General features: G+C 37.6%; 2 protein-coding genes across 5 annotated transcripts in view; one reads left to right on the top strand and one right to left on the bottom strand.

Moving 5' to 3' along the window:
* Positions 1 to 5,983, bottom strand: part of LOC127509922 (uncharacterized) — a 44,085-nt gene extending 38,102 nt beyond the window's left edge. For 2 of the 4 annotated variants that reach the window (XM_051889281.1, XM_051889282.1), the window contains exons 1-5: positions 5,818 to 5,983; positions 4,146 to 4,487; positions 3,209 to 3,532; positions 2,975 to 3,115; positions 875 to 1,219 (exon numbers count right to left, since the gene is read on the bottom strand). In XM_051889281.1, the coding sequence (XP_051745241.1) occupies positions 875 to 1,219; positions 2,975 to 3,115; positions 3,209 to 3,532; positions 4,146 to 4,487; positions 5,818 to 5,854 (1,189 nt within the window). In that variant the 5' untranslated portion in view covers positions 5,855 to 5,983. Of the gene's footprint in view, positions 1 to 16; positions 527 to 874; positions 1,220 to 2,974; positions 3,116 to 3,208; positions 3,533 to 4,145; positions 4,488 to 5,817 lie in introns of those variants that run through there. The other 2 variants (XM_051889284.1, XM_051889283.1) reach the window with 2 other exon arrangements.
* A 1,187-nt stretch (positions 5,984 to 7,170) lies between these two features.
* LOC127510033 (uncharacterized) lies at positions 7,171 to 12,720 on the top strand. Its single transcript, XM_051889521.1, has 4 exons — positions 7,171 to 7,304; positions 7,544 to 7,858; positions 8,013 to 8,147; positions 8,854 to 12,720. Exons 1-4 carry the CDS (start codon positions 7,223 to 7,225, stop codon positions 9,021 to 9,023), a joined length of 702 nt encoding a protein of 233 aa, XP_051745481.1. The 5' UTR covers positions 7,171 to 7,222; the 3' UTR covers positions 9,024 to 12,720.
* Positions 12,721 to 12,849: the final 129 nt, after the last annotated feature.

Below are 12,849 nucleotides of genomic sequence, written 5' to 3'. Positions count from 1 at the left end.
TGAATTAAAGTAACTGAATTTGCCGTTTGAACATAACATATATTTGTAGGGCCAGATTAACTAACAGCTTTGTGCCAATGCAAACCCTTTTTTTTTGTCAGGATTTACTAAAGACACACAGTGCTGAAAAGGTGAGGACACCGTTCTTTTTGCGGCTTACATTATTGCATATTCATTTGTAGGAGTTTCCTTTTCAGATGCAAAATTCATTAATTACTCACCCTCATGTTGTTCCACACCTGTAAGACCATAGTTCATCTTCAGAACACAAATTAAGAAGATATTTTTTATTAAATCCAAGAGCTTACTGTTCCTCCATTGGGAGCTATGCAACTTACACATTCAAGGCCCAGAAAGGAAGGAAAGACATCATTAAATTAATCCGGCCATGTGACTCCAGTAGTTCAACCTCAGTTTTATGAAGCGACACAAATAATTTACAACTTTAAGGAAATACTTACCAGCAAAGCAGTAGTGAGAGCAACACAACGCACGTGTTCTGGGTTGAGTCGAGAGCAGAAGTTGTTCTGTGAATGTGCCGTAGATTATATTATTTTGTAAATATAGTGGTAAACTATTATTATTATTATTATTATTATTATTATTTGTGCAAACAAAGCACTCGCGTTGCTTCATAAAACCACTGGAGTCACATGGATTACTTTAATGATGTCTTTCCTTCCTTTCTGGACCTTGAATGTGTAAATTCAATATAGCTCCCAATGGAGGGACAGACAGCTCTCAAATTTCATCAAAAAGATCTTAATTTGTGTTCTGAAGATGAACGAAGGTCTTACGGGTTTGGAACTACATGAGGGAGAGTAATAAATTATAGACATTTCATTTTTGGGTGAACTAACCCTTCAACACTTACCACTGACAGTAACAATGAATCTCTTGCATTTTGTTCTTGTGGTGCTTTTGGTGCCGCAGCCACTTTTGCTGCTGCTGCTGCTGCTGATCTTTAGTATATAGAGTCCAGAGTGTATGGTTCTGATGTTGCTAATGCTGAGATCTCCAGTTTTTTCATCCAGCCTCAGTTTGCTTCTGAATCTCCCATCAGCACCGGTAGATTTCTTAATGGTCCCCCTATTAATTTCAGCAATGCGATTGTCTTCAGTTTCATAGCACCACTCTATCGTATCAATACCCTGTATGTTAGTAAGACCAGTGAGTAGAGTTGGAGAATCTCCCTCCTTCATTGACTTCTTCTCTTCGTCTGTCACAGCAACATGTGGAAACGGAGAACAGAAATGTGGAAAAGAGAAGATTATCACTGAACAATGTTAGTCTGTTCATTACACAGGGTTATCATTTGACTTTAGAAGACTTTGAATATATGACAACGTAGTGCATTTATGGTACTTTTTCTTTTTAAAGCTTGAACTTTGTGGTCACCCCTGTATGGAAAAGAGCAGTTTCAGAAGGCCTTTATTAACCCCCTGGAGCCATACGGATTTCTTTTATGGTGGATGGATGCACTTTTTTGACTCCCGTTCACTGCCATTATAATGCTTGAAAGAGCCAGGATATTTTTAAATATAACTCCAATTGTGTTCATCTGAAAGAATAGTCATATACACCTAGGATGGCTTGAGGGTGAGTAAATCATGGGATAATTGTAACTTTTGATTAACTATTCTTTTAAACTGGAAAGTTTTCCCAAACATTATGCGGAATCAGGTTAAGTCTTGGAATGTGATGAATGATGGAATACGCTTAGCCTCAAGGGCCGCTCCGAAGCAGTATTAGAGATTGTGTGGATTAAGAGTACTGAGCTTTGGCTTTTTTCCTATGTTGTGCATGCACTCTCAAGTGGCCAAGACTGCAAGTGTGGGTATGTGGAGAGGCCCAAAGGCTGCCTTATACAGATCCATCAAAATGAGACACCCTTTGGCAACTCTTGATGACCTGGCAGCCTTGCTAACCTTACTTATTTGAGAAGCACTCATCACCTTCAAACATACGAGCATAACTCATTGTCAGATTACTGCAGGTTTTTGGAAATCGAAGCTATTCTTGCTATTCTTGCAGCTCGCCATTCTAAATTAAAGGATTTCGGCGACAACTGGTGATCTTTTATATGTAAATGACATTAATTAGGCATTGTGTACAAGACGGAGAATTGAAACCATTCAGCAGCGCACAAGATCAAGATCATTTGCGATTTGTAGAATTCACATCTGAAAGAGTTGTACGCAAAGACTATAGATATAAAAAGAAGGTGCACTGATATTAGATATGAATGGGAGAAACTTAAACGTGCAATATGGAGGAATAGTCCTGCCTTCTAAGTAAAAGAGCCAGTCGCCAATTAGTAAAGTCACTGCGTCACTGCAGCTGCCGCTAGAAGCTCCGGTTCCTGTAGAAACCTGAGACTTGCGCTTAGGACTGCACATGTGCATTGACTGGTCTAGTCTGAAAAATACGCTTTTTTAACGTTATTTGAGCATAAGAAACAACATTTATAGGTCCATGTCAGATTTTGTTGCTGATTTGAAATATGTAATTTAATTGTGAGTTCGCTGAGCAGTTTTTGATTTTTTAGGATAGATAGGACTTGGTCTTGGATGCCCAAAATAGCTGCCCAGAAGCGTTGCAAATATGGCCGCCGAGTGAACAGACTTTCCTTGAAAGGGACGTTGGCGTACCTGTGTTTTCTGTGCGTATGTTCATTCTATGAACACACGTACACATATTTGACAAATTATCACTGTATAGGACTGTTTCTGCACAACATTTTATAAATGAGGCCCCAGGTGCGTTTAATTAGGGCTGAAGCTAAACTCTGCAGGACTGTGTTGCCCCAGGGACTGAAGTCTGCACCCCTGCCTCTGAAGGTGTGTTGAAACTGGTTGGAACAGGACATTGGGTCTCTAAGAGCAGGGTTGAAAACCTCTGATGTCCACAGTTTAAAGAAAGTTATGACATTTTGGAGGAGATGGGAAACCTGTTTAAAGTATATTATACTTACCCATTTTCTTTTTTAATTTAAAGATCCTGTGGCGGTAGTAAATCGCAGCTAAAGCTGCAGCCACAAGCAGCAGAACAGGAACTAAAACACCAACAACCATCCCTGCTTTAGCGCCTGAAGAAAGCTGTGGTTCTGGGACAGCTATAAATAGAGACGGTGAAGGTGTCAGTCAGTGTGATGATCTGAAATGACTCATGCCATTACATTAAAAGACTTGATCTTCCAATTACTCACCACTGACTGAAAGAAGGAATCGCCGTGAGCTCTCAATGCCTCTGATCTGTAGTTCATAGAGTCCAGAGTCATTTGTTCTGGTGTTTGTGATGCTCAAAGATCCAGTCTGAAGATCCAGCTGCAGTCGATCTCCGAATCTCTCATCAGCATCGTGTAATGAGGTCTCGTTGGCCTCGATATCGATTTTAGCCAGGAGGACACCTTTATCTCCAAACCTCCACAGCATCAGAGCATCTTTGTGTATTTCAGCATCATTGCGTAAAGTGACAGACTCTCCCTCCGTCACTGACACTGACTTCATTCCATCCGTCTCACCAACCACACCTGCGAAACAAGTGGAACCTTAATAAAAGTTTCACAACATTTCACAAATTTTGAACGAGTTAGACCCATTATGAAATCTTGCATTTAAATTGCAAAATCTGGAAACTCTCACTCAATAAATGCTGACACAGACATGTCAGGGTGGCACAACTGCAAACATGGCTCTTATTATGAATTGATAAGGCAATAATAACATTAAGCATGACAATGCAGCATCCTGAGGAGCCCAAATGATCCTTGTGGCAAATTGAAAATGTTTGTACATCTCTCTCAAATACTGATTAAAATTTTCAAGGACGGATAGATAGGTACACTTTCCATATCAGGTGGTACAACAATGTAAAACAGGAAAATGCTATCATAAACTTCTCTACTGTATTTAAAAATTGGCAAAAGCTAATACAGACAACCAAACAGAAGCCTGATCAGTGTAAGATTAGTTGCAAAAGTCAGGTAGCACAGCCAGAAAGTCACGTGGCGCAAAAACAGTAAACAACATTAATGAATTTAAAATGTTAGTTTCAAAGAAAGATTTTTCTAAAAGACCTTTTTTTGAAGCTTTATTAGTCATATCACATGATCATTGTTGCAGTGAAAGACTCGAGATACTCACCAATGACTGTGACATTAAATATCTTTGTTGTAGTCATTTCTCTAGAGATGGTGAGTTTATATTGTCCTGAGTGTCTGATTCTGGTGTTTCTGATGGTCAGAGATCCAGTCTTTTGGTCCACCTGCAATCTGCCTCTGAATCCAGCATCATCAGTGAAAAAAACTGGAGTTAAGTCATCCTTTCGCCTTATCTGAGATATGAGCAAGTCTTTAGGTCCAAACAGCCACAGAATGGTATCATCGTTCAGTACTTCAGTAAGATTAGTGTGTAGAGTCACAGAATCTCCCTCCATCACCGTCATCGGCTCAGGTTTAGATTCTTCTGTCTCTTTATCAGACACACCTGGAAAACAAACAGAACCAGTTTTACTGATACTTCAGCAAACAGATTCAACTGAAATCATAGTGTGACCAGCTCAGAAGACAAACAGATACTGGTTTACTGTTCTGGGGTGTTTTTCCCAAAAGCATCATGAGCTAACTATGCTTGTTCTGTGAAACTCTGTTGGTAATGATGAAACTTCTGACCATTGTGGAAAAAAATATGAAATTCAAGAGCATACACAACAATACATAAGCATAAAAACAAGATAAATGTAGCCTACTTGAGAAGCAACACTGCACAAATGATTAAGACTTAAAAATAAATATTTTGTCTTAATGCACTAACAGCATTTTTTCCCTATTTTTTTTATCATCCCTTTACATGTGAAACAATGAACTACACTGCTTTTTTTGAAACTATAAAGTCTTAATCTGTCATTTTTGGTTCTCAAATAAATGCATCTTGCCTCATGACATAAATACTCATCAAGAATTGGATTTTATTGCAGTGTGTTATCTCTGTTGGATTTATTGCTAGCACTGCACAACTGTGGTGTAAGTTTTTCATAAAACATAGAAAGCAAACATTCAACATTTAGGCAACAGAATGTTTACCAAACTATCGATAAAGATGAAAACAGACAGCAAATAGGCTTTTTATTGACCAAAAGTTACATCAAATTTGATGTGTGCAAGGCCTTGTTATATTTGAGGGTCTTTCATCCAAATTAGACCAACGGAAAAACAACTCTCATCCATGAAAAAGACAACTGCCACAGGCTGTTTACTTGCACTAAAGTTAACTTTAAATAGTAAACGTAGTTATACCCTGTAAATGAAAAAACAAAACAAAAACACTTACAAAAGGAAATTTGTTCAGCAAATGCTCTTTTTGTTTCTGCTGTTATGGCCATGTTCTAGACTAGAGAGCTGGATATGCACGTGTGAATATGAATATCTAACTTTCTAGCATAGTGAATCTCAACCTTTTTTGACCCCTGTCATATTTGGACCCCAAACAACCTGGCTCATAGGTATCATGTCTTTGTAACAACCAAATGCAATCAAGTATAATTCACTACTAAAGTTAGCTAACTTGTCCATACTCTGCCAAATGCTTTTTATTTTAGGAACATGTTATATGCAAAAATATACTCCGATATTTTATACGGACACGCATTACGTCGCAAACCACTGGGCGTCCACGGACCGACAACTGTTAGACACATTACCTATTCATAAATGTTAATGTCATTACTCATTTCCATGCATTTGACGTAGAAATGATAATTAAAACGTCGTGTAGCTACATAGTAAATTGAAACCGAAAGGAAAGTTTCGAAACTTACCGTAGATGATTAGTAAGAACAGAAAGACGGATAACATGTCCCGTATGTTGAGCTGTGAAGATTCTGAATTTAATAAAGATGGCTAATTAGGTTACTTTAGAATCTCCGATGTGTTTGTAATTCTAAACCACACCCAAAACTAAGGAGACTTAACAGCGCCCTTTTGGGTGCCCTGATGCTACGTCATCAAATACGTCACAAACTTGGTCTCGAGTTTGATGATTCTAGTATGAGCTTCACTGGTTTCACTCTGGTTTTACCCAGATAAGCGCTCTCTCAGAAGACTTAAGAATGATACCAATACCTTCTGTTCTGTCTGTTTAGAGAAACCTGAAACTACTTTACATTCATTTTGGAATTCTCTCACACGCTGACATTTTGGTGTGACATTTGTGATTTTATCAAATGTTATGTCCTATCCTAACTTTGGATTTACATATAGGCCTAGAAATGTAATTTTTGGCTTTTCATGAATTTGAAAAGTTATATTTATCTTATAAACCTTATTTTTTATTATTTATTTATTGTTATAGCTAAACATCACATTCACAAATGTACATTTTCTGAATGCATATCTCTTTTTTAAGATTTAAATTTGAAATGAAAATTGAGTTTTCGAAAAAACTTAAAAGCTATATCAACAGCGGCTGTGTTTAAGCACTTTGTTGTATTGTTATGTTATGACAATGATGATAATTGTTTGTTTTTTTCCCGTTTGTTCAAGCATTAAAAAAGAGTTTAGGTATGACCCCCGATTAATGTCACTTTGTATTGCACACATGTTTGCCTATGCATATCTTATGCTATGCTTGTTATTTGTTCTATCGTCAAAAGAAAAGAAAAAAAGGCGGTATTATACTTTCATATTACATACTTTCATTTATGTTGCAAAACATCACCTAAATTCTTACAGAATGTTTTAGGTGTCGAATTCCTACTTTATTGCACAACCCCTGAGGGTTATGTTTAGTAAGTTTTTTTTTTTATTATTTATTCTCAACTTTATTTCTTTAAATAGGGATACGATTTTTAAGGAACATAAATCTAGCTTTGTCGGTCAACTGGACAGAGATCTTCAACTGAGGAACAGCAGGAAGCAGTGAACACTGCATAGGGACCCTAAAAATCGGTAGTGAAGTGTGGCCAATCTGAGTTCCTAGGCGCATATTGCAACTAGACTCATGCACACAAATTTTAACACGCCTAATTTAATGGACTTATTCCATTTAACAACAACATTCCCCTTCCAAAAAGTTTATTTTAAGCGGTAAGAAAACGTATTCAGTGCCATCAACTTGCCGTGACATCCGCTAGGAAACCAGCAGGGAACGCCCACTAGACATTTGGCGACATGCAGCGATAAAGTCGGTGATGTGAACGGGTTGTTTTTAGAGTGGTTTACTGCATGATTAAAGCGTTTGGCAAACGGCCAAGGGATATGGATAACGCTTTTATTTGGTTCTTTGTGTGCTTGTGGCGTCTTGTTGGTGAGTTATGAGTGTTTTATGACGTTCATGCATTTTTAGAAATAATAAATGCTTTGCATTATGGTGGTATTTATGAAAATAGTTAAAGGTTAAGTCTTTGTTTACTACAATTCATTCAAAATGCATAGGGAAAAATGCCTCCATAATACAACTGATGATAACTGACAGTTTGGTCATAAATAACAAACATAATGTTTTTTTTTAGCTTGTTATAAAACTTGTTTCTGTTTGTTCTCTAGATGTGACAGATGAAATGAAGTCAGTTTCAGTGATGGAGGGAGATTCTGTCACTCTAAACACAGATATTACTGAAGTACTGAAATATTTGTCAATACAGTGGATGTTCAGAAGCACAAGAATAGCTGAAGTCAGCAGACTCACGCAGACAAACTTGACATACGTAGGTCCTGATGGGAGAATGAGAGACAGACTGAAACTAGATCAGACCGGATCTCTGACCATCACAAACACCAGAACCACAGACTCTGGACTTTACAAACTATCACTTATCAGCAGAGAGACCAAATACAAGAGTTTCAATGTTACTGTCTATGGTGAGTAAGGAATAACAGTGTTCGCATGACTATTATATATATATTTTTTTGTTATTCCTTACATTATATTAAATGGATTTAGTTCCCTTTGAAATTTGGATCTACTATAAATAAAGATCAATGAGGCTGATGTCAAAGTATCTGTTATTATCAGAATCTCCACAAAGCACTTCATCACCAGAAAGATCATCAACCTCCAATTTCTTGTCGTCCTGTTGTGCAGTGAGTAATTTATCTTTCACCCAGACTGAAGATGCCAGCATTACTGAACTCCATCAGCCAAGTTCAGGTATTTCACTCGTAATATACATAAGAACTCTGTTTATGTGTTCAGTCAATTTGATATTAGTTTTTTTGTAAAGCTTTCTCTCTGAAAGTGAAAGTAGTGAGACTGAAGTGAGAATGGAAACCACGCGTGCAGTTGTGGCCAAACACGTTCAGATGTGTTGCTTTATGCAACTGCTGATGGGTGCTAAACAATCAACCACACAAAACAATTAAAATAACAAGATTTTCATTTACAACAGTTATGCATTTGGAAGATGCTTTTCTCCACTTATAATGCATTCAAGTTTACATTTGATCAGCTCATGCATTCATAGAGAAAGAATGACTGTTTGTGCACTTTGCTTTTTTTTCTTTTGTTATTTCACTGGAACAGAGAGCAGACCGCAGATGAGCATGAGTGAAGGAGTTGCTTTAGAAAACACTTTTCACTCTTTTTTTTTCTCGCTCGGGGCAAAAAAAAGTTATTGGAGAAAGAATCACATAATCACACTGGTTTCTAAGAGAGCTCAGATTAAAGATCAAGTTCTAGAATTATATTATATTCATTATATTAAACAATCCTAGCTAAAGTTATTTGGCTAAGCAAAGAAAGTGTGCATGAATACCCACTCAGCCTGCACACAGTCCTAATAATTACCCACCAAAGTGGCATCTGTAAGCCTATTTGAAAGAGATCTGAATGCACAATTCGTTTTCTTTTTTTTTAGACCTCATCCACTGTTGTGGTTTCATTGAAACTGTGATCCGATTGGCTCTCTCTGCTCTGGTGGGCGTGGCTACTGTTGCTTTTCTGGTTTATGATATCAGATCTACAAGAAGTGAGCTGAACAGAACAGAAGAGAGCAGATCCCACCGTCAGACCATCAGTGTGAAATGAGCAGAAGGTTTAGATCCAGATATGTTTGCTGGTATAAACCCAAAAATTAAAAATGCATTAAGATTTTCTGTATTTGCACTAACAGATTATTTTTCATTCATTGGCATTTACTGGTTGTGTATGCATAGAATATGATTTTGATTGATCTGTTAAATGAAATACATGGCTCTAAACATAATTACGCCAAATAAAATAAGAATTAGCAACGCATACTGTAGCCTATATAACTTCACATGATGATGAATATTTGCATCACAAAAGCTAAATGAAGCAATTATGGTGATGATGACACATATATTTTTTCCTGTCCCAATTTAAAAATAATATTCTTCTAACTGCTGGCCTGTGTCCGAGAAGACTGGGCATTATAATAACGCTTTAAAGGTGTATGCACTGTATTATATAACATGATAAAATCTTTGCTGTTGCACACAATCTCCTCCAGTCCTTCTGTCGTCTGATTAATAGTTAAAGACTGTTTTATCAAGTTAAAGTCTTTTAGTATAATTGTACAAACGTGTCTCTCTGCTGTGAAATCTGTATCAAGTAAACGCAAGAATAACTCTGATATTGTAAGTGATATTTAAACTGCACTGAAGCAGCTTCGATACAACAAATTGTCTAAACTGACTGTAATCTGTATTATTAGTTTAATGTCTCTCGCATCACAGAATCATTTACACTCCAATCAACATTTTCTGTCTCTTTAACTTATTTGCTAAGCAGTCATGAAATAAGTGGGATCACGAAGAGTTGACAGGTGTGATTTTTTCCTAAATCATTTCCAGCAATAAAGCGGGAGGAGAGGGATCATCATCAGCTGTGAAGGGTGGGAAAGGGTTCACTGCACACCTCATCCATCTCAACACGTCTACTTAAATGTGTAATCATGAAAGCCAGTTCACAGCTTCACTCTAAAGCAGGTCAAACGCTCGGGTCTCTGTCTCCACCTGCTGGACGGAGTCTGTAACTGCAGCTGTCAGGCTGAGGTGCGTCTCAGTGCGGATAGTGATAGCAAACGTGGCCGACAAACACTGACCAGTCACATTCACATGATCATTAATGACACTTTTGCATTTGAACAAATCCCTGCTTTAGAACCACTCTTATGCAGCTGTGCACAACTGTGACATTTCTGGATTTGCCCCTTTACATTGCACAGTGCTACACAACCTGTTGGTTTAGGGTTATTCCACAGTAATACTTACTGTAAACACTGCTGTAATTGCATACAAGTTACAACATTTGACTTTAATTTAACAGCATTCAAGCTGTTGACTGCAGTGGTTAGGCCGTTACAGCATGTGTGGTATGGGACCTGCATGTTTTATGTCTCAATGACATGCAAGAAAACAACCAAATAATGGATTTATAATATGTGTTGTAATGTTTTGTTACTTATTTAAATCCCCTTATTACAAGAAAAACATAGGACAAGTTTAACAAGTTTATTAAAATCTTGAATGTATAGAAGGGTGCACACTTCTTATATTCCTTGCTGATTAACTTTACCTGAGTCCTAGATTGCTCGGGTCCATGGAGTGACGGCCACATTCCATGTGGCAGCAGACAGAGGGAGAGGCGGTGCTTCAATCTCCTAATTTGTGCTGTGCCAGAGGAAGTTGGACTGTACCATCATGTTCTGAGTTAGAGGGGATCTTTTGTGTTATGTCATTCAGGTTATCTGTTTGTTGGTTTGAGCATTTTCTTTTCATGAATTTTAGGTAGATGATTGTATTATGTTAGGTATGATAGCATATATTGTTCTGTGACCTGCCATTTTGTTTGAGTTTATTTGGTAAAATTATTATTTGATATTTACCTTTACTTGGTTTGGTATGTGCTAAATGGGTATTTATAGCAATGATGAGATGTTAACAGGGAAGTTATTTTTCTTTGATTGTTTAATTTTTTTTTTTTTTTTGATTATTCCTTTGTATATACTTTGGAAATGATTTTCAACTTCCCTGTTAAGTTTATTTATTTATTTTTTTTGTTGGAACAAATAAACCCTTCCCGTTTTGCTTACTACCTGTCCAGCTTGTTCTTGGCCCGACCACCACAACAGGTTAATAAATCAAGGTTATTGGTCTTGTTTAGTGCTTTTTTCTTTCATAATATCCCACCTAAATCACAACTTAACCCTTTAACTGACATCTCTACTGTACAGTAGACCTTTATTTGATAGGGAATAAATCTGTCAGAATGTTATTTTTTGTTATATACAGGTGCTGGTCATATAATTAGAATATCATCAAAAAGTTGATTTATTTCACTAATTCCATTCAAAAAGTGAAACTTGTATATTATATTCATTCATTACACACAGACTGATATATTTCAAATGTTTATTTCTTTTAATTTTGATGATTATAACTGACAACTAAGGAAAATCCCAAATTCAGTATCTCAGAAAATTAGAATATTACTTAAGACCAATACAAAGAAAGGATTTTTAGAAATCTTGGCCAACTGAAAAGTATAAACATGAAAAGTATGAGCATGTACAGCACTCAATACTTAGTTGGGGCTCCTTTTGCCTGAATTACTGCAGCAATGCGGCGTGGCATGGAGTCGATCAGTCTGTGGCACTGCTCAGGTGTTATAAGAGCCCAGGTTGCTCTGATAGTGGCCTTCAGCTCTTCTGCATTGTTGGGTCTGGCATATCGCATCTTCCTCTTCACAATACCCCATAGATTTTCTATGAGGTTAAGGTCAGGTGAGTTTGCTGGCCAATTAAGAACAGGGATACCATGGTCCTTAAACCAGGTACTGGTAGCTTTGGCACTGTGTGCAGGTGCCAAGTCCTGTTGGAAAATGAAATCTGCATCTCCATAAAGTTGGTCAGCAGCAGGAAGCATGAAGTGCTCTAAAACTTCCTGGTATACGGCTGCGTTGACCTTGGACCTCAGAAAACACAGTGGACCAACACCAGCAGATGACATGGCACCCCAAACCATCACTGACTGTGGAAACTTTACACTGGACCTCAAGCAACGTGGATTGTGTGCCTCTCCTCTCTTCCTCCAGACTCTGGGACCCTGATTTCCAAAGGAAATGTAAAATTTACTTTACCACTCAGCAGCAGCCCAGTCCTTTTTGTCTTTAGCCCAGGCGAGACGCTTCTGACGCTGTCTGTTGTTCAAGAGTGGCTTGACGCAAGGAATGCGAAAGCTGAAACCCATGTCTTGCATACGTCTGTGCGTAGTGGTTCTTGAAGCACTGACTCCAGCTGCAGTCCACTCTTTGTGAATCTCCCCCACATTTTTGAATGGGTTTTGTTTCACAATCCTCTCCAGGGTGCGGTTATCCCTATTGCTTGTACACTTTTTTCTACCACATCTTTTCCTTCCCTTCACCTCTCTATTAATGTGCTTGGACACAGAGCTCTATGAATAGCCAGCCTCTTTTGCAATGACCTTTTGTGTCTTGCCCTCCATGTGCAATGTGTCAATGGTCGTCTTTTGGACAACTGTCAAGTCAGCAGTCTTCCCCATGATTGTGTAGCCTACAGAACTAGACTGAGAGACCATTTAAAGGCCTTTGCAGGTGTTTTGAGTTAATTAGCTGATTAGAGTGTGGCACCAGGTGTCTTCAATATTGAACCTTTTCACAATATTCTAATTTTCTGAGATACTGAATTTGGGATTTTCCTTAGTTGTCAGTTATAATCATCAAAATTAAAAGAAATAAACATTTGAAATATATCAGTCTGTGTGTAATGAATTAATATAATATACAAGTTTCACTTTTTGAATGGAATTAGTGAAATAAATCAACTTTTTGATGATATTCTAATTATATGACCAGCACCTGTAGATGTAAT

Source organism: Ctenopharyngodon idella, chromosome 3 (genome assembly GCF_019924925.1).
Source record: "Ctenopharyngodon idella isolate HZGC_01 chromosome 3, HZGC01, whole genome shotgun sequence".
NCBI classification, from domain to species: Eukaryota; Metazoa; Chordata; class Actinopteri; order Cypriniformes; family Xenocyprididae; genus Ctenopharyngodon; species Ctenopharyngodon idella.
Note: the sequence above shows the minus strand (reverse complement) of the source record. Positions and strands in the feature narration are given on the sequence as shown.

What these genes read in the sequence shown, in the direction of transcription:
- LOC127510033 (XM_051889521.1), top strand. Translation starts at nt 7,223, where the DNA reads ATGATTAAAGCGTTTGGCAAACGGCCAAGGGATATGGATAACGCTTTT. An exon ending in TTTCAATGTTACTGTCTATG is followed by an intron (nt 7,859 to 8,012) that starts GTGAGTAAGGAA and finishes TGTTATTATCAG; the next exon opens with AATCTCCACAAAGCACTTCA. An exon ending in ACTCCATCAGCCAAGTTCAG is followed by an intron (nt 8,148 to 8,853) that starts GTATTTCACTCG and finishes CTTTTTTTTTAG; the next exon opens with ACCTCATCCACTGTTGTGGT.